Source organism: Anabrus simplex, chromosome 5 (genome assembly GCF_040414725.1).
Source record: "Anabrus simplex isolate iqAnaSimp1 chromosome 5, ASM4041472v1, whole genome shotgun sequence".
NCBI lineage: Eukaryota > Metazoa > Arthropoda > Insecta > Orthoptera > Tettigoniidae > Anabrus > Anabrus simplex.
The window spans coordinates 203026506-203048185 of NC_090269.1; the positions used below are offsets into that span (position 1 = coordinate 203026506).

Genomic DNA, 21680 nt, shown 5'->3' on the forward strand with positions numbered 1-21680 from the left:
CGAGGAAGGAATTTTTTCCTCTGCAGCAACCAAACTTCCCGTAGTAATGGAAGAGACGTGGTCGTCAACAGACTCCAGCATATCATCGGCCATCACTGCGCGATTTGAAAAATCTGGCCAGTTTGCCCGCCGAAGTAACCAGCGCTTGGGTACTTCGGACTGTCTTTGATTCAAGATAGATAGAATTATCGGGAAGTGGTCACTGTCACAGAGGTCATCGTGTACTTGCCATCGTGGCAGGGGAACTAGCGCACAGCTGCACGTGACATCCAGGTGTGAGAAAGTGCCATGTGCGCTGCTGAAGTGTGTCGGTTCCCCTGTATTAAGCACGCAAAGATCAAACAGATTGATCAGTCGCTCGAGCATCCTCCCCCTAGCACAGGAAGACGGAGAACCCCATAGTGTGTTACGGGCGTTCACATCTCCCAGCATGAGGAAAGGAGGAGACAACTGAGCGATCAAATCTTGTAATGCATGCGTTTCAAGATCGTAGTCCGGTGGAAAGTACACGTTGCACACCGTTGTCATTACTGGCAACGGAGTGCGAACTGCAACTGCATCTAGCTGAGTACGGAGCGGTACTTCTTCGCTGAAGATGTCGGAGCGAACTAGGGTACAAACGCCCCCAGTTGCCGCACCATCCACAGCTAATCTATCCTTGGAATAAAGATGATATCCTCTCATAGTCGTGTCGTGTCCAGATTTCAAACGAGATTCCTGTAGATAGACTATGGGGCCATTGATTTAAATTTCCTCCGGGCATCTGGATAAGATAGTTTATCCAGTGTCTTAATCTCCTGGATCTTCTTTTCTTCCTTGAATATAGGACAATTCTTGGATCGCGGGGCATGCTCACCTGTGCAGTTTACACACACGGGTGGTGGTGTGCATTCTACACCGGTATGTGCCCCTTTTCCACATTCCCCACAAGTTGCTGAGCCTTGGCAGCGCAGTGATGTGTGACCAAACCGTTGGCAGTTGTAACAGCGCATAGGTGCTGGAATATACGGTCGAACTGTCAGCGTATACATTGAAACTCTAATTCGTTCGGGCAGTGTCTGTTTGTCAAAGGTGAGTATGAAAGCACCTGTGTCGTGAAGATTAGCTCCGACACGCCTCTTGAGCCTCTTGACGTCGGAAACTCCCCAACGTGCAAGGCTTCGGATGAGATCATCATCAGAGGCTTTGACTAAGTCCCTGTGAAAGATGACTCCTTTAATGGAGTTCAGGGACTTGTGCTTTTCCACCTTAACAGGTACTGGTCCGAACATTGTAGCTTCCAGTAACCTCTTACTCTGTACAACCGTATTAGTCTTGATAAGTACGGAGCCGTCTCGTAGCTTCCGCATCTCATCAACCTCTCCAACAACAATATCCTCCACAGCATTACTGATTAGAAACTGATTTTCTGGAAGGAAGCTCTGTCCATCGACTCTGGAGGCAACCAGGAATCGAGGCAGATTTTCCTCACACGTTTCCCTATTGAACAAATCATCGGCTCTGTTGAAGCGTTTACGTTTCTTTGCGGTACAATTTAAAGATGCAGTTTTAAGGCCTACAGCCTTCGAAGAATTAAAACCAAAATCAAACTCAAAAACCATACATGTCCCAAGAGTACCCGGGATATAAAAGGTCGACCTTCGGCAGAGCCCTGACGTACCGAAGGCAAGGCTATATACTCCAGAGGGCGCCCGGTATCTGAAGGGGGGTCGCTAGGAACTATTCTCCCAGTAGCCATTCATCACCTCGCGACGACCCGAAACTTGTGATTGGGTTGGGTCGCTAAGAACTACTCTCCCAGTAGCCATGCATCACCTCGCCACGACCCGAAACTTGCGATTGGGGGAGGATAAAACCTCCATACTATCCTGTTCTACCCGAGGTAGAGAGGTTGGCTGGACAGGAAGAGGAAAGAAATTTAAGAATGTGAGTATAGAAGGGTAGAAATAGTTATGAAATCTAAAGAGCACAGACACCTTACAGGCAACTTGGGGGACACCTTGTTAGTCTGGCCCTACACCAAGGCCAATCCAGCATGGGTAACCCTGAGCTGGCACAGCCCTCGGGATCAACAAGCACTCAAGCCCCCACACCGATGTCAAGGTCATGGTGTCCCTAGAGGGGGTTAGGGGTGGGGGTCAAGAGGGGAGTGAGAAATAATAATAATAATAATAATAATAATAATAATAATAATAATAATAATAATCGCCCAGTGGGAAACCACTGCAGTCAGCCTCCCGAGTACTGGCGGGAAAACCATAGCTATTCAGGAGGGTATGGAGGAAATGCCTACTCCCTGCCCTGACCAACTAAGGTAAACATTATCCTGGCAGAAGGTATAAAATGCCCTCTGGGGCTCATTACCTCAGTTGTAACAACGCTACCGATATTGCGGTAGCCCAGCTTAATACTTCGGCTTGTGAAGTAACCATGGAGCACATGATAATCACTACTTTACCCCAGGGGGTTAATCCCCCGTCGACCTCAGTCGACGCAAGCAGGTTGTCGGATTCTGGGGGACCTGTATCGTGCGTGGAGGGAGAGTCGGAGCTCCCCAATACCTCAACATCCTCAATACGCTGGTCACAAAAGATCAGACCCAAGAGAACTTTTAAACTAGGAACCATCAACATACAGACCATGATCAGAGTGGGGAAACTGAAACAAGTCCTAGATGCAATGAGGGAACATGGAATCAGCATGCTGGTTCTACAGGAAACGAGATTCAGAGATGAAGATACGGTGGAATCAGAAGGATATGTAATTTTGAAGGGAAAACCGGGTATCAAGATGAAACAACAGCCGTTTATGTTTGGTACGGCGTTTATAGTAGACCGAAGCTTCTTGAGTAGTGTCATTGACTGGAAGGGTGTGAATGAGAGATTGTCATACTTGATGATGAAAACTGGCAATAAAACTTATACACTTGTCAATGCACACGCCCACACAAATGATAAGAACAAAACAGACAAGGCAGGGGCAGAGAACTTCTGGAACACACTGGATAAGGTAGTAACGGAAGCAAACAAGAGAGGTGTCACGATCTTGCTGGGGGATTTCAATGCACAACTAGGCACTGAAAGGAGATTCAAAGGCCCTGTAGGGGATTACCCTGCACACAAGAGAACAAATAAGAATGGACAAAGGCTTGCGAACTTGTGCAAAAGACACAAGATGAGAATCATGACCACACGCTACAAAGCCAAGGCGAGTAAAAAGACAACCTGGGTAAGTCCGGGCAATAGAATTGGTGAAAGGCAGATAGAACACGTAGCGATCCGAGACAAAAATCATGCAGAGATCATGAACACCAAAGTCAGGAAAAACAGCAGAATGGAGTCTGACCACTATCTTACTGAAATCAAATGTAGATGGATACCAAACAGAACTAGGAGAAACACAAACACAAACTCACACCAGATCGACAGAGAACTGCTGAACAAAAACCAAGATCAGTACATGAAGAACCTGACAGTGGAGAGTAAATGGGAAAACTTAAAGGATAAGGTTAGAGAAGAATCCAAACGATTGGCCACTAATAACAAGAGAAGGAAGCACGAATGGTGGACAGAAGAATGTGAAGAGGCGGTAGAGTACAGGAGGAAGATGTGGGTAAGTTGGCAGACTACCAAGAAGGAAGAGGACCTGTCAACTTTCGAGACAGAGAGAAAGATGGCTGCCAAGACGATCAGGAATGCCAGAAGGAAAAGGTGGAATGAGAGGCTGGAAGAAGCTGATCATGCGTTTAAGAATAACAAATCACGATCCTTCTTTAAGGAGATGAAGAGCAGGATAAAGGATTATGAGGCGAGAGAACCTTTTGAGAAAGGACAAGATGGCGAGTTGAAAATAGGAGAAAAAGATGTATGCCAGGAAATGGCAAGATATTTCAAGGATCTACTGAACACAGAAGCACCCACAGGGAGTATTACTCTACAGTATAGCAGAGACATCAACCATGGACGAGCACCCACCAGAACAGAAGTTGTGAAGGCAATCAAGGATCTCAAGAACAACAAAGCGGCAGGTAATGATGGTGTATGCGCCGAGGAGATCAAATGGGGTGGTCCTGCAATGGAAGAAAGCATGTACAGAATAATAATGGATATCTGGATAAATAAGAAGATACCTAGCGACTGGAAAGAAGCCATAATTATACCAGTACATAAGAAAGGAGACAAAAGAATACTGGATAACTACAGAGGTATCTCACTGCTAAATATTGGGTACAAGATACTCTCGAGATTATTGCTGAACAGAGTGGAAGCACAGCTTGAATCGACCATAGGAGAATACCAGGGTGGTTTCCGGAAAGGGAGAAGCTGCGTAGAACAGATCTTTGGACTCAAGAGAATCATAGAACACAGACACAGGAAAGGAAAGGACACAATAGTTACATTTGTAGACTTCGCAAAAGCCTACGATTCAATAGACAGGAACACACTACTGAACATCCTACGCGACAGAGGATTGTATTCTACGACACATGGATTGGTGGGGGAAACATTGAAGGATACAACTGCTAGAGTAAGATACCGGAGAATGTTGTCAGACAGCTTTGAAATTAAGACAGGAGTCCGACAAGGGGATGGTCTGTCGCCAATATTATTTAACCTAGTTTTGGATGAAGTGGAGACAGTTGAATAAAACCATAGGAATTGAAGGTGTACAGATTGGATATAAGATCAAAAACAATGTCATAGTGGATTGCCTTGCCTTCGCAGATGATATGGTGTTGTTACATGAGAAGGAAGAAGACGCAAAGTTGGCACTAGCTAATCTAGCAGAGATTGCAGCAAAGGTTGGTCTGAAAATAGCCTACAACAAGACGAAGGTACTGAATACGAAGACCGATTGGAATGTAAAAGGCCAAGTGGTAGAGAGAGTCGACAGCTTCCGGTACCTAGGTGAGAACATCACGTGTAAAGTACAAAGCAACAAAAGTACCACAGACAGAGCTCAACTGCTGCTGAAACTACGATATGCAGCCATGACTACATATGGAAAGAAGAACCTCTCGAGGAACGCCAAACTGCGACACTACATGATAACCATCAGGAATGCTGCATTATATGCAACTGAAACGCTGACATTGGGCAAGAGAGCTTGTATACAATTGGAGAAGGAGGAAAGAAGAATCTTGAGACATATATGGGGCACCAATAAGCAAGGTGAAATCTGGGTACACCGATCAAGGCAGGAACTATATGTGAGTATAGAACCAATCTCGAGTGTGATAAGAAAGAGAAGGTTAGGATTTGTTGGACATCTCATGAGGATGGATGACAGTAGGCTGACGAAGAAGATATGGAATGCAACCTGCTTAACTGGAAATAAGTGGATGCAGGAAGTCAGAGAAGATTGGGAGACTATTGGCATAAAGGAAAAATATCCACTGATGACAGTACAGGATAGGTCCAAATACAAAAAGCTCGTGGAAGGTCACAGATGGACAGACACCAGGATCCAGATTCAGATCACGGAAGCCGAGAGAAAGAGGAGGAGTGAGAGAATGAAGAGGTATTGGGAAGAAAGAAGACGTACCGAACAAGTCACTCGTGATCCTCAGGGGTTGTAACAAACCTAATAATAAATAATAATAATAATAATAATAATAATAACAGAAAATAGAATAGTGTCAAATCCATGGTTTTCCAGGTCGCTGAGATGTACAGTTACCCCCGGATTTTTAAAAATCAATATTCATTAGCATTTGTGGTGGGGGGGCGAGGGGGGGGGGGAGATTGAAAATAGTGTAGAATCCATAGTTTTCGAGGTCGCTGAGAAGTTCAGTGACACGTTGGACGTCATTGAAGACCATGTTCAGCCCCCATCGGGATGGAGATGAAAATGGGTGGAAAAGACATTGTCCAAAATGACCGAAATTTCGGATGTATGTGTGTTTTTTCCAACAGAGCCCTCATACAAAATTGGTACACATATGACTTACTATCTGAAAAAAATACTGTTGGGTAAAACACCACTAGCACTCTTATCGGAGGTGGTGAAATATAAAATAAACGAAAATGACTGATATTAATGTTGAATACCATCGTTCATGCAGTTGCTGAGTTGAACTGTGACACTCTGGATGGTTAAGTTATACATATGGCTGTAAGTGGGTATGTTCCAGAACAGCTCTCAACGAAACTTGGTACACATGACTTACCATCTGGAAATAAAAATACTATGGAGATGAAACATATCAATCCCCGCTGGGGATGGGGAGTGGGAGGGGATAGCATTGAAAATAATGCAAAACAACCAGTATTAATGTCGAATCCATTGTCGCTGAGATGACTTGTGACGCTTTGAATACTATTTAAGTCCACGTTCAGCCGCCATTGAGACGGAAGGCTGAATGAAGTTTAATAGTAAATAGTCTAAAATGACCGAGTTTGGTGTTGAATTGGTGACACTCTGAAAGACAGTTGAAATCATGTAGATCATATCGATAGCACGACAGATAAATACATGTAGTTATCACTTATTTTTTTGAAAGGATCAAATACTTCCCAGTCAATTCGGGCTTCCACAAGGGCAAAGTTTTACTCGAAAATTAAATAATCTAAAGCTTGAAATCGAACACATCTAAATAACTCTAAAACTATATAATAGATGGTAAAAATCAATATCCCAAAAAGGAATTCTATAAAAATTCACTTCACACATAACTAACTGGTAATACTCTTCTTAAAAGTAAACATTCAAAAACCAACCAGGCAACGCCAGGTACTACAGCTAGTTAATTATATTATATTATTATATATTAATTTTTTTACACAGTATTCCCCGCCCACCTACTCATTCCTGCCACCCGGCTGACGAAAATTTCTGTGGAGAACACTGAGCAGGCAACACAAAATTAACCTTCTGTTTACAAATATTCAGCTTAGTGTAACTGTACCTTCATTCTGATTAACCCGCCAATAAGGATGGGTACAGCTAGTAACCCGATAAATACTAAAAGTTAAATATAATTTTTTTAAAAATATTCCTTACCTTACACTAGGAACACTAAAAGGGTCAAATTTCTCAGCACTTTTAGCACTGAATGGAACACATACTCTTCCAGTTTTGGGATGTATGGAGAATGGAGATTTTAGCAAGTGATTAAGTCCTTTAGTCACATTGATGTCCAAACGTGGATAAGTGTACTGCAACATAATCTCTTCCAAAAGGAAGAGCTGCTTCTTTTTCAGTTGTCCCTGGATAAGAGAAAGATATAGATAAAACAGAAAAAAATCTTTCTAAGGTTATGAAAATAACATGTACGGTACCTAAATTTTATAAACTTAACCTCATTAAAACTGAACACAAAAGGTGACGAGGGACAAGTTAAACAGTCTACAAAACCAAAAGTAGGTAAACAAGGGATAGATCATAAACACAACCAAACAAGAAGCAATACATAGCTCAAAACCGACAGAAGATCAGTCATCAGTAAGAGGACTAAACAAAAAACTGAAATGTGTCGTGTTTCTTCCTTGTGTAAAAATGTTGCACACAACTCTTCTTCCTCTCAAACTAATGAAGGAATAAAACTGAATAGTTCCTTTTTGTTTTATTCTTCTCTACAACATTGTGTCTCTTCTGAATCTTTGCTCTGGCAAGTGGTTCAGATATTCTTCAGATATCTTTCTTCGAGCTTTTGACCACGCTCTTTCATGATAAGTCATAGTCTCCAACTCTTTCCTTACATAAATAATTTTACAGTAGTGTTGGGCAGTCCGAGACGGTGTCTCGATATTTCACCACACTGTGTGGCAAGCAGCGTGTCATAGGCCTACCAGTAGACGGAGATGAATATTGTTTGTGATGAGTATGCAAATAGCCAACTACAGGCCTTCTCCATTCTGTAAATATGTGTCAACAAGCGACTAGGGAGTATATTCCTTTCATTTCTACCGAGATCTATTGTGATGCAGTATAACATAATTATGAAGGATACGTATTCTGCCACTGTATGCAGCGGCAAGTACACGAATCCGCAGACTAAGTACAGAAACTGACTGGTATTGCAGATGTATGTTATCACTATTCAATTTATCACACCCCACATTCAATAGCCACTTGACCAATACTTGTGTTCATCGACATTATGGTGACGAAGGAAATATTCCTTATAATGTTATAGAGTATTTGTGTCATAGTAATGTACTTCGTTATATGACGGTGCAATGTGTAATGGTGTCTTGTAATTGTACGCAACAACTTTAAGACGATGTCGTCCGAAATGCAACGTAAGTTGTGGATGTGGGTTATTTTGAAGAGATGCCATAGCACAGCCTGTTGGGTTGTTCATTCAAAAGAAGTAAATTACGTCGGTAGAGATACTTCTGGGATGATCTGGCACTTAAAAACACACAATACCGCTGAAGGGGAATCGTCGCAGAGAACACCTCCGACCTGTTCTTCATAACAAGAAGCTACCCTGTCAACAACAATTGTGAGGTATCCAGTAGTGTCATGCAGAACACGCTGTGTGCTCGGTTCATATTTGTCAAGGATGATTATGACCGAAGTTGGCTTCTAAAAGGTGAAGCGAGCTATGTTCAACCTTGTCCCTTGATACTCACTCCTTCAAGCACTATCTAAGTCATAGGTACCAGTGCTCTCCTCCCTCCGTCCTTATTTCTACTAATGGTGGGATGATGTGGTAATATATCAACAATATCTACTTTGCTAAAATTAGCACCGATATTTATCAATTCTTCGCCGGCAACAGTGTTGAGTGGTTGGAAATCCTTGGTGCACATGTAAATATGCTAGATATGGTTTGCTTTGTATTGCCAGCGAAACTTGGCAAGAAGCGCTAGAATGAAATTTGCAAACATGTTTTTTAATAAGTTGTATCGGATTTATATGCTAAAAGTACACAAATCATTTCAAAGGAAACAACCTGTCTCCTGACTGTCTGAAGTGACCACAAGCAAGGAATTTCTTCCAAACATCAGAAATGAGCCCTTCTTTCTCACTTGATTAGTTTATATTCACCGTTTTGAATTTTAGCCATAACACTGTCTGTCGATTCACATGTCATGGTGAACTTCAGCTCAAAATTAATGGTTAACTCAACCATTCCATCATCATTTTATACCCCCCAAATTCACAGCCTTTGTTCTATGTAAACAAGAGCTTATTCATCTCTGGATGAACCGCACTGTTTGCAACATCAGTAAAGAAAGAAAGAAAGAAAGAAAGAAAGAAAGAAAGAAAGAAAGAAAGAAAGGTCATCCTCCCTAGTCAGCCTACTTTGAATCGAACATGCCCTGTCGAGGAGCAAACTCTGGCATTTTAGATTACATGTTCCACTCATGTATAATGGTGTTTGAATATGCAGCAAGGCACATCTTGCCCTGTCTCATGTTTGAATAATGCACACCTCTAGTATCCAGGTAGATGTACATCCTATCTACAGTTATTCACAAATTATTCAGGATTATTCAGCTAACATGTCAACCCCAAATAAGTCATGAAAAGTTTAAGACACTGACATTCTGTTTTCACTTTCGACAATGGTATTAAGAGGCTCATTGTTGAACATGCAGTACTTTACCAGGCTTTTGACAAAATTCATCGGCACACACACTTTCATATGGGAAGGTTACAGTATGTCATGCAAGAACGGCTTATGATATACTAGCAAGCTTATGCTTGTAGTTACTGGGACGTCGCACAGATCGCGGTACAGGAGAATTCGTCTTGAGTTTCTCGCAAGAGTCACAAGATCTGTGACATCAGTTTCGAGCAAGAGCATTGCCCTCACTATTTTCCAGAACATCCACTGTTACTATTAAGAATACGGTGTATTGCCAACTAGATATAGTGGATACAATATCACAAAAAGAACAGGTATTTTCGCAAATGAAATCAATGAAGTCACCATGACTAGAGACATGAAAATATAGCAACTGCAATAAACACGATTAAACAAAAAGCATGATTTTTTGTACCTATTTTTCAGTCTTCTTTACATCTTGTCATAATTGCAACCTTTTAAGGCCAGTTCCATTATTGTGAGTTAAAACAATAACATACAACATCCAAAACAATAATATACTGCATTTTCAGCATAATACCAGCAATTCTGAAGAAAGCGTGATCATTTTTTATTTACATTTGAAAAAAAGAACTTTCAGACTGTTTCATTCTTTACATACAACATGGCTGGCAACTTTAACATGATATCAGCTTGTATACTGTGAACAACACATGCAAAAAATTATCTTTGTTTTCTGCTACAGTATATGGCAGGTGTTCCTTGGGAGAGGTGAAAGCAAAAGGCATGTGCTGTTTGTAATATTTTGATAGTTCATTCCTAAATTACAGTAATGGTGAGTTGTTAAATTTAAAATCATTCATTTGGTGTTACATGGGAGAGAACTGTTTAGCAATGAGCAATTTTGTCCTGCAATTCAAACCTATGAATGAAACTTCCAGCATATGTCATTATAAACTGCATATTATTGCAAATCTCATGGTTTTTGGTTTTCTTTGTCTTCTCTTTTTGCCAACATTACTGTAACTCCTGTAAGTCTAATTATTTAACTGAACATTATAAGACTGATTAGGTAGTGTATAATCATTTACACAGACCTAATACTGTAATTTAATTTAATCTTCTCACTCCAGTGGACTACTGTAGCAGTCGTGTGTTGTTCAGCTTTTATGTTTTTCGCTATGGCAGACTGCTGAAAAAGTTTGATCTTCATGATATCTAGCGGTTGTCTTGTGAGTCTGTAGTTAGGTACTACAGTAGTAGATTCACCAGTCAGGGGCAATCAGTCACAAGGTAAGGGTTTGAGTGACCTCCGCACTCGTCATTTGCCATGTAATTGCTGGTCACTGCCAATGTATTAGTGCTTCTACAAGTAGCTTCAATGCATTATGGCACCGTCACGGATTAAGCTCTTGTCCTCGCATCGAGTAGTGACTATGAAGGAAATGGAGATGGCAAAGAATTAGAAAGGAACAAACAAGTGTCAAATCTAGTCTTATATAAAGAGAAACAAGAAAAAGAACACATAATAACACAAACACAATGGCAGGTCAATGTAAGAAGACGGAGCAACAGAAAAAGGACACACAGATGAACAAGAAAACACAAATGGACAAGGACAATCTCTACATCTTCATAAACTGCTGATTTCAAATAGATGGGCTCTCTGCTCATCAATCCCAGTTCTTCTCCATCCACCTCTTCTCAGACCCCAATGAGCTCAATTGTGCTTCCCAGCTTGTTCAGGAGGGTACGCTTCAACAATCACTGAGGGGTCATCTTACTAGATCTTCAGTCTTCATAAGGGAAGTGTGGGATAAGAAGCCAAGCAAGTACAGGAAAAGGGACGAAACATAAGACAAAGATAGTTACAGATAGTAAATGATCGGGAATACAGGACAAACACAAAAGAAAAGAAGGATCCTAACAGAATAACATAAGAATTGGAAAGGATCAAACAAGTGTCAAATCTAGTCTTTAGATTGTTCTGATTCTCATATTATCCCATTGGAATCTTTATCATTTTAGGTAAATTTTAGGATTTCGTTAGCATTAGTCACCTCCTCTATCTGGACATTATTCTTGTAACAAACAATCTTTACATACTGCTGACTGAGAACCTCTGCCTTCTGTAGATCCTCACATACACACTCTTGTTCAATAATGATTTCTGGAATGTCCTCCTTGGAACCTGTATCTGACTTCAAGTACCTATAGACACCCATTTTTCACGACAATGGGTTTAAAGCAATTGTTGAGGAATGTAAAAGCAGGTATGTAGCTTTAAAGGTATATTATAACACAGAAGTGAAGAGACTCATGAGGAAGTGACAGTAACTACAGAATAACATAAGAATTGGAAAGGAACAAACAAGTGTCAAATCTAGTCTTCAGATTGCTCTGATTCTCATATTATCCCATTGGAATCTTTGTTATCTTGGGTAAATTTTAATACTTTGTTAGCATTAATCACCTCCTCTATCTGGACATTATTCTTGTAACAAACAATCCTTACATACTGCTGACCGAATACTTCTGCCTTCTGTAGATCCTCACATACTCTCTCTTGTTCAATAATGATTTCTGGAATGTCCTTCTTGGAACCTGTATCGGACTTAAAGTACCTATAGACACCCTTCCATTTTTCACTGCAATTTCTATGACTGTCAATTATGCTTGCCGTCATGTTATTCTTAGCGGACTTCTTCGATAGATTCAATTTTCTAGTATGTTCCTTCAATTTCTCCTTACTTCCATAACCATTTCCAACTATTTCTTTCCAACATGTAAGTCCTTGTGAGGCTCTTCACTTCTCTGTTATAATATACCTTTAAAGCTACATACCTGTTTTTACATTCCTCAACAATTGCTTTAAACCCATCCCACAGTCTGTTTACATTTTTATTTACCACTTTCCACAGCCAGTTTTCTACAGCAAGGAGTTAAATACTGTACAGGACAAAATAAGTAAATAAAGAAATCTTGAAACCGGAGCACCACAGGGAACAGTACTTGGACCAGTGTTATTCCTGTTATACATAAATGACCTTTGTGATTTACAGATAGGTGGAAAAATGTTTTCATATGCTGATGACACAGTAATAGATTTTAACAATGTGTCTTGGGAACAGACTTTTAAAAGTGTAATACAGCACTGATCACAATAAACAAATGGCTGAATGGTAACCTTCCTGACTTTTCATTAAAATAAGACCTATTATATTGCCTTTTCACACAATAAAACATTGCAACATCCACACTATTTAATAATCAAACTGCATTGTCAGAAATGTTCAGACAATTATTGTAGTTGCAACGTGATACAGAAAAAAAAAACCCACATTAAATACTTGGGTATAAAATAATGATCTACAGCCACATGAAATAGTACTATCATACCTCCAATGTACAGAGACAGCAACAAACTCTACTATATATCTCCTATCGCCTTAGACAAATCGTCTCTCTCAATTAATGCCCAATGTTTATTATGTACTCGTCAATTACGCATTTTAATATGGAATTATACGACAGGATGGGGCACTGGACAAGTATATAATACCTCTAGCCATCATCCATTAAACAAATATCGAAAACTAAGCTTGGGCAATCTTCTTTCCTTTTCCTCGGATAAAATGTTTAATTTAGCTGCTTAAGTTTTAAAAATAAGACAGTTATACCCAAAAATTGTGACAGCACACATCGTTTAAGAATTACCACAGATTCCAGGACCAGAAATGTACATGCCACAACACTAGATAACAACTAAGATCTGCATTACCAATCCGAAGTAGAACCACACTTTTCTGACAGACATATATAGCATATCTGTGACCACATATTTTTAATACTCTACCCCCAGAAATATTAAAGATGACTAAAAGGCCAAGGCTAAAAATATGCCTGAACATCTTGCTTCTTCAAAAAGATATGAATATAATAATAAATTTTCACCTACGATAACTCCTTCGTAAGCACTACAGACTATTAAAAGAACTAGCATTACTATATGAATAACTCCATATCAAATAATTACTGTACCACTGTAATAACCTACGTATTTAAATACTAAGTAAAACAAATTACATTCTTCCTCCACAAAATATGTATTACCTCTCTTGTTATGTTCTTTTATCATGTAAATATAGGACTTTAAACAAATCAATCAGTCACCGCTGATCTGCATTTAGGGCATTTTCCCAAGTGGCAGATTCCCTATCTGTTGTCTACCTAGTCTTTTCTTAAAACTGCAAATAATTTGGACATTTCTTTGGCGCCAGCAGCCAAAACACAGTCACCGTAGCAACCTGGTGCCTGGGATTTCTGCACCCCTGATGTACAGAGATAGAAACAAGAAAAGGAACACATAAGAAGACAAACACAATGGTAGGTCAGTGCAGTAAGACAGAGCAACAGAATTAGGACACAAAGACAAACATGAAAACATAAAAGGACAAGGAACATCTTCATACACTGCCAACTTCAAATAGATATGCTCTCTCATCAATGCCATTTCTTCTCCATCCATCTCTTCTCAGCTCCCGATGAGCTTGATCCTGAATCCCAGCTCCATCGCAAGGGCAGGCTTCAACGCTCATTGAGGAGTCACCTTATCAGATCTTGTCTTCATGTGGGAAGGGTAGGATAAAAAAAAAAAAAAGCTGGATAATTACAGGAAAAGGGAAAAAACAAAAGATAGATACAGGTGGTAAACAATCAGGATCACAGGATAAACACAAATGGAGAAAAGATACAAAAGTTGAAAACTAGAAAAGCAGCTGGAATTGATAAGATTTCCGGGGATATACTAAAGACAATGGGTTGGGATATAGCACCATATCTGAAGTACTTATTTCATTACCGTTTTCATGAAGGAGCTATACAAATTGAATGGTGAGCTGTTATAGTAGCCCCTGTAGTCTGAGTTGGAAATCATATTCCTTGTACAAGGGATGACAAATAATTTTCAGGGCTAGGAAAAATTTGATCATACTAGGCAGTAATAGCGAAAATTCGTGATGCGATAAGTGAGGTATTTTTATGTGGATTTAATACGATGAGAATCAGGGCTTTGAATTTACGATGTGCTAAGTGGGAAAACGTGTTAATGAGGAACGCGATAATGAGGTTTCACTGTACATTCAAAATGATAAGACGAAAACTTTTCTTTGCTGACTGTCGCTGTTACTGCATGTAAATATGGGTGTAATACGACAAATTAATAGAACTAAGTTGAATGACAATGTGAGAAAATGCCAGAAGAATGGTCATAAACCAGATGCGAGGAAAGGAATAACAAAACCAGCGAAAGTGCTTAAGTAATGTGCATCAAATAATGTTTCAAATCACATGTATGTTATATTATGCATTTTATTTTCATTATAGCAAATATGTTATAATATGACACAAAGAGAGTAAGAAAAATACTGTCCAATAGAATATCATAAGAGCATGAAAAAAGGGGATCAGGACAGTTAAAATGAGGACAGGAAACAACCCTTTAATTCATAATTTTCATAGAGAATCAACTCAAAGAAGGAAATGCCTCTGTAGAAGGCACAACTTTTTGCCATGTAACTAGGCATTTGCTATAACTGAAAACTAGCAGAAGTACCCGTTCTTCGTACGGGTTATCAGAAACTGGCTTTAGTTACTCCATACTATCGGTGTGACTGACTTCATTAGATATTTATATCACTGGTGTATTTACTTAAGTACGTAGAAATTATTTGTCATGTTTGGAATTATAGTGTATCTGCTGCTTCTTTTCTTCATGGCGACCTCTAAATATTAGTTCCTATCTAGCGTCGACCTCTAAGATCTTTTGCTACCATGTTTTTCCTTCATTCCCACCTAGATATACCTGCTCCCTTCACAGAGCTGCAGGTTTAGTGTAAGTATACTTCCCCTAGATAGTACCACAAATATAAATATTATTGAATGTATTTATTTGATCCGACATTTCGTAACTGTTAAGGCGGGATTCCACTGAGGCAACATTTGGGCGACATGGAGCATACGACAGTGAAGCATGCTGCAGTCGACTTTCAATTGAAGAAACACGGCACGGCATGTAGCGTGCGGCTGTGTGGCATGAGACATATCCCCATCTGTCGAACACTCTCTGGTGCCGTATGCTTCAAAAATATGCTTGTCGAACAGCGTCGCCCGGGATCCGACAGTGTGTGTATCGGTGCTACAATTTCCGTGCGGCAAGATGAAGTGGGTTATAAATTTCATTTTCTTTGTCCGTATTGAAGATCTACTTGTGATACAAATTCTTATAATTTTGTTAATTACCACCTATTCAGTACAATAAAAACGTAGTACAAACTTACATATTTATTAAGATGTTGATATGGTACATGTTTCGCTCCTTTTTCGTGATAATCTTCAGCCAATTATTATTTACCTAAAGTTATATAAGATCATGAAACAATTTTTTTTTTGATTAAGATTATGCCTATAAAACTGATTGACAAATCTTATAATATTTTACAAGTCATATAACAATAAAATTATGTCTTTAAGTTAAAACATATTTGTCTAAAATCTATCTAAGTCTAACATTTTATTGACGAAACTCATCTGGTGAACATCCTTTAAAATTATTTATTTTTTTTAATTTTTTTTTTTAAATAAAAATCTTTTGAGATCTGGCTAATTGTATTGATTCAATGTTGCTTAACTTGTATGATTGTCGTTAAAACTTCGTTAACTATATTGACAATTTTCTGCAGTTGATAATTGTCTATGTTATGGACATTTGACTTGTTCTCGTTGTTCCTGGAGTAACATTTATACAAATGTATTGGCATTAATTTTATGTTGTCAAGAGGAGAATATTGTTCGTGAACAAACTTGTTGATGAAACACTTTCTAATGTGATATAGGATTTTAAATGTTCTCGTATGTTCCAAAATAGCTTGTTGGTATATTTTTCTTTCTGCTTCGTAATTGTTTAGTGTTACTCCTAGCCTCTTGAGAACTACTTGTTGTTCTGTTTGCACTCCGTGTATTATATGAGTGAGTAGGACTGAGTACAAATGTTGAGAAATGTTTTCAAGTCATGACAATTGTGTACAGTATATAGGTTGTTTTCATGATTACAATTATCGTAAAAGTGGACCAAAATATCGGCATTAATAACATCAGTGATCCTACTACTCCATGATTTGATAGAAAATATTTTAAACTAAAGGTAACAGACTCCGCAAAATGCTGAAATCTAAGCCAGTACGTAAAAACGGAGGCCCGTCGACAACCGCTGGTCGCTGTACTACTTCACTCCCTTTCCATCCCTGCCCAAAGGAGTGCTATGAATGTCTTACACAACAGTTTATTTTTTCCAGATAGTAAGTCATATGTGTATCAATTTTGGTTGGCAGCTATGCCAAACGTACATGCATAATCTAGCTGCTGTAGAATCCTGGAGCTGACATTGCCATGGTTACGGCAATTCATTACTTTATCCGATTCCTAGAACAGGGGTAGTGTGGTGCCAATATCTCCGTAACGGCTGTTTTTTGGGTACTTAAAACATAGTTTTCGGGCCCGTAGGGCTTACCGAGTTTTGTTCCTTGGGTCAAGAGGATTAAATTGAACTTTGTCTCGTCCTTATACGACAAATTTGATATTTTGCCTATATTAGCCTATTATTTTTATATCTCCCCCCCATGCCCCGCACCTCAAATTGTTTTGAAAATAAAACACAGCCCATGTTACTCACTGGCAATGTACATTTCTTTAGGTGAAGAAATTTTTAAATGATATAGATGTTGATTCCCACAGGGAATCTGAAATATTTGTTCCGAATGAGTAAATTTATAATACCAATATAAATGGTCCGTTATTGGACATTATAAATTTTCCAGCCTACGCAGTGGCCTCCACGGTATGCACTAGCCAGCGTCTTGGTAGGTGTGCTAGGTACCAACTGATGAGCCCAGCCTAGCACACGAGGGCGAAATGCTGGCAACCAGGAATGAGTTAGCTGGAAAATTTATAATGTCCAATAACGGACCATTTATATTGGTATTAGAAATTTTTAAAATCGGTTCAGTAGTTTTTGAGTCTATTCGTTACAAACAAACAAATTTTTCCTCTTTATGATATTAGTATAGATAATAAGGGATCCTCACTCTACATTCTGGAGTCATTCAAAGAGTAAGATCAAATAAGCCATTTAATGATAAAATGTCACAAGAAGACTTTCTTGATTTTACCCAACTGGAGTATACCCTGACAAAAGATCCTATCTTAAAAAATAACAGAAGCCATCTGTGCAGACAGCTCAATATACTGTACTTCAGGTCAGAGAAGATCATACCATCTTTCACCCAAGAAACAGATACAGCCATGCTCAGCATCATGAGAAAAGCCAGAAAAACTAAATGTACACCACTGACCCATTTCCAAGCCTTATTCAGTATACAAGATTGTGTAGGTTAAGAAAGAAAAGGACAAAAAAAAGCAAATATGGATTTCTTTGATCACGGTACCAAGATCTCTACTTAAACTTGCCCTCTCAATGACAAAGTAAAATGCTCAGAACGGAATATCAATGCTTCTTCAGTTTTAGCAACAAACTGTTGACATAATACAGGAGACTGTTGACATATAATACAGGAGAAACTGTCTTGTCACAAATTATGACTTAAGGTGAGTTACCACATTTAGTTTATATTCAGTATTACCCCTCTTTTACACTTTTCAAGGGACCAAGGAATATTGGTGTAAAAGTGGGGAAAGTGTAAAAGGGGGACAAGTGTAAATCGTGGGAAAAAACTTGTACAGGTATATATAGAAATGATCTGGAAAAAGGAGGTAAATGTTACACAAATGCATATTATTAATTTATAGAGTATTTCAATCGATTTACTGTACTTACCTCAAATAAAGGTCCATGTAAGTTAATTACTGTACTGTATTAACCGTTGACTACACTGTCTTTGCAATTCTGCTCATCCTTTGCCAAGGAGAAGGTTACTGGCAGGTGGTTAAAAATTTGTGTAATATATTATTTTACTAGCAAGATACCCGTGCTTCGCTACGTTATTATACTGAAATTTATAATTGGGTGCTTTAAGTTTTGTATATAATCCGCCCAAATTCGCAATCTGACTTGTTTTCTGAGAGAATTCCCCCCCCCGGTCATTAATTGGATTTTCCAAAAAACAAAAAAATACGTGTTTCTTTATTTTTAAAGGAGATCCCAAATACCAATTTCCAGGTCTGTAATATCTTCATTTTCTGAGATATAAGTATCCTCATTAAATGCATTAAAATTATTTTTCACCTTTTTTCACCCATTCACATTGTACTATAAATGTATTCTCAAAATTTCATTTCATTATGTCCAGTAGTTTTGGCTCGGCGGTCGGTCGGTCAGTCAGTCAGTCAGGACATGTTACTTTATATATACAGATTACAGTAGTTACTTTCTTAGAATGGCTATAGAATTATCTAAGTTGGCCGTGCGCGTAGAGGCGCGCGGCTGTGAGCTTGCATCCGGGAGATAGTAGGTTCGAATCCCACTATCGGCAGCCCTGAAGATGGTTTTCCGTGGTTTCCCATTTTCACACCAGGCAAATGCTGGGGCTGTACCTTAATTAAGGCCACGGCCGCTTCCTTCCAACTCCTGGTCCTTTCCCATCCCATCGTCGCCATAAGACCTATCTGTGTCGGTGCGACGTAAAGCCCCTATAAAGAAAAAAAAAAAAAGATGCAATATTTTCTCGGAATGAAACATATTAATTGCTACTATTGTATTTGTATTTACAACATTAACACAAATTTATTCCAGATGGAAGACTACACAATCACTGCTTCCTACCAAAATAGTACAGAATCAATCTCTGTTTACACTTCTTATTTCTTAAGACCTCTATTTGTTTTTCAAGCTCATAAAGGTTCTGAAAATTATTTTCACCCCCATCTACAGATGACAGATAAATGCGTAAAACATCCACTGCTGCACTTGCATCAGAACTGGTAGGCATCACTTCACTGTCTTCCTCTCCTTCATCACTGTCACTGGTGGGAGACTTGGCTGCTGTTTGCTCAGCAACCAACTCCTCCACACTTCTTTCCTCTGCAGTGATCACAGAATCATATACCCGAATAAATCTTCAGTAGTGCAGTCTGACTGCAACATTCTCCATACATCAGGTAACAGGTCTTCGTCTTCTTCTTCTTCTTCTGGCAGCTGAGATTCGGCATGATTCTTGAAAAATCCTGCTTTCAAGAAACAATTCGAGATGGTAGTCTGCTTCACAGCTTTCCAAGATTTTGCAATGAAGTGAAGCGCATCCAGGACTGAAACTTGAAAGATGATGGATCCTTTCCAGCATCCATAAGAAATAAAATTTGCTGCACCAGGTTCTTCCTATAAAGTGACTTAAAGGAGTGAATAACCCCTAACTCCATAGGTTGTAGCTTGGTTGTGCAGTTAGCACGCAGAAATTCTAACTGCACATTCCTCAAATTAACATCCACGGGACGTGCAGGACAACGGTCGATGAAAAGAAGGATCTTCCTATTTTGAGCACCCATTTTTTAATCCAGAGCAATTAACTGCTGTCGGAAAAGATCTGAGGTCATCCAAGCTTTATGGCTGGCATCGTAGGCAGTAGGTAATCATCGCACATTCTGGATGCAACGAGGCTTTTTAGATTTCCCTATCACATAGGGGTGGAGCTTCTCAGAGCCATCAGCATTGGCTCCCAACATCACTTTGAGCCTCATCTTGCTGTGTTTCACACCATGGCATTTATCTCCTTTGAATGCCAATGTCTTGCTGGGCAACACATGAAAAACAGTCCGGTTTCATCTAGGTTAAAAATGTTCCTGGGTTCGTAATTCTTAGTCAGGTCCTGCAATCTTCTATCGATCCATTCTTCCACAGTTTCACCACTAACTGCATTAGATTCCCCACAAACAGTTTTATAGATTAGGTCATACCTTTTCCTAAATCAGTCGATCCAGCCATTGGACACGCTGAAATTTTCAATGCCAAGAATGTTTGCCACTTTACGCGCCTTTTCCCTTTAGAGTACATTATCAATTGGAATGCCTGCAACACTTGAAGTTTCAAACCAACTTTTTACAATTTTTTCCATTTTCTCGTATTTGCAGTATGACGCATACTTCCTTTTCTTGGAGTTTGGTCCACATTCTGAAGCACATGATGTAATGCTTTCTCTGTTTTTCACAGTTGTATTCAGCGTGGATACAGGAAGCTACAATTCGCATGCCAATGAAACACGTGTTCCGCGTACGAATCAACCTTTTCTAATATTCAAACTTTCTCATCCATAGTGAAAGTTTATCTTTCCTTCTTTTTTACCATTATTAGCAGGAAAACAACAAAGCGATAACAAAGAAGGATTAACAAATACACACAATGGGAAAGGAAGATCGCGGCAATTCACTCTGGCTGCTCGACTCACATAACAAGAACAAAAATAAACGTAACAAAAAACAAAAGTACAGTAAATGTGACGAATCAGTGACAATAACTTTAACAACTCCAACAACAAACGCAAATGTAAAACAATAACCGTTCTACCACACCATATCATTTTATGGTACGTTTACTTTTTCCGATATCTTCACATTCCTAGCGAACTCGAGTATCTATCAACTATTACTCTTTCCCATCATGTGTCGTTACCACTATGTAATCCTTCTCTATTCCGACAGATGGCGTCTTATACGATAGGATAGGTCAAAGCATTTCTTTTTGCCCCATCTTGTGGGATTATCTTTCTGATGGATTTTTTGAGATCTTTTCGACTTGAGAAGATGGAAGGATTTGATTTTCAAGTCGCCTTTATGGCTTATAAAAGATATTTTAAGAAATTCAAGATGTTCCTGTAAACATCTGAGCCTTTTGTGTATGCTGTTTGCTTATGTAGTCGAGGTATTTTAATTTTCTTTAATCTTCTTTTAGTTAGGTTAGAAAGGCTTCCCTCATTACGTATTTTTCTGTTTTATTCGTGTGCTAACCTTGATTTTCTTTTACTGATCCACTATGTTTATTTTGAGAATGGAAGGTAGCACGGATTTATGTGTGTGTATGAGATTGTTTGCTGTGTGCGACCGAGACCTTTTACCCATGTCGCTTCATTTACATTCCGCTTGAGCTCATGTCGTATTATTTTATCGCGTGCTCTGT

At 39.2% G+C, this 21680-nt stretch overlaps 1 protein-coding gene across 2 annotated transcripts in view; it reads right to left on the reverse strand.

Moving 5' to 3' along the window:
• Prim1 (DNA primase small subunit) overlaps positions 1-21680 on the reverse strand; it is a 103240-nt gene that overhangs the window by 39821 nt on the left and 41739 nt on the right. For both annotated transcript variants that reach the window (XR_011018307.1, XM_067148437.2), the window contains exon 6: positions 7003-7208. Coding sequence is in view for 1 of the 2 variants with exons in the window: in XM_067148437.2 (XP_067004538.2) it covers positions 7003-7208 (206 nt within the window). In the remaining variant the exon portion in view is untranslated. The remainder of the gene's footprint in view (positions 1-7002; positions 7209-21680) is intronic.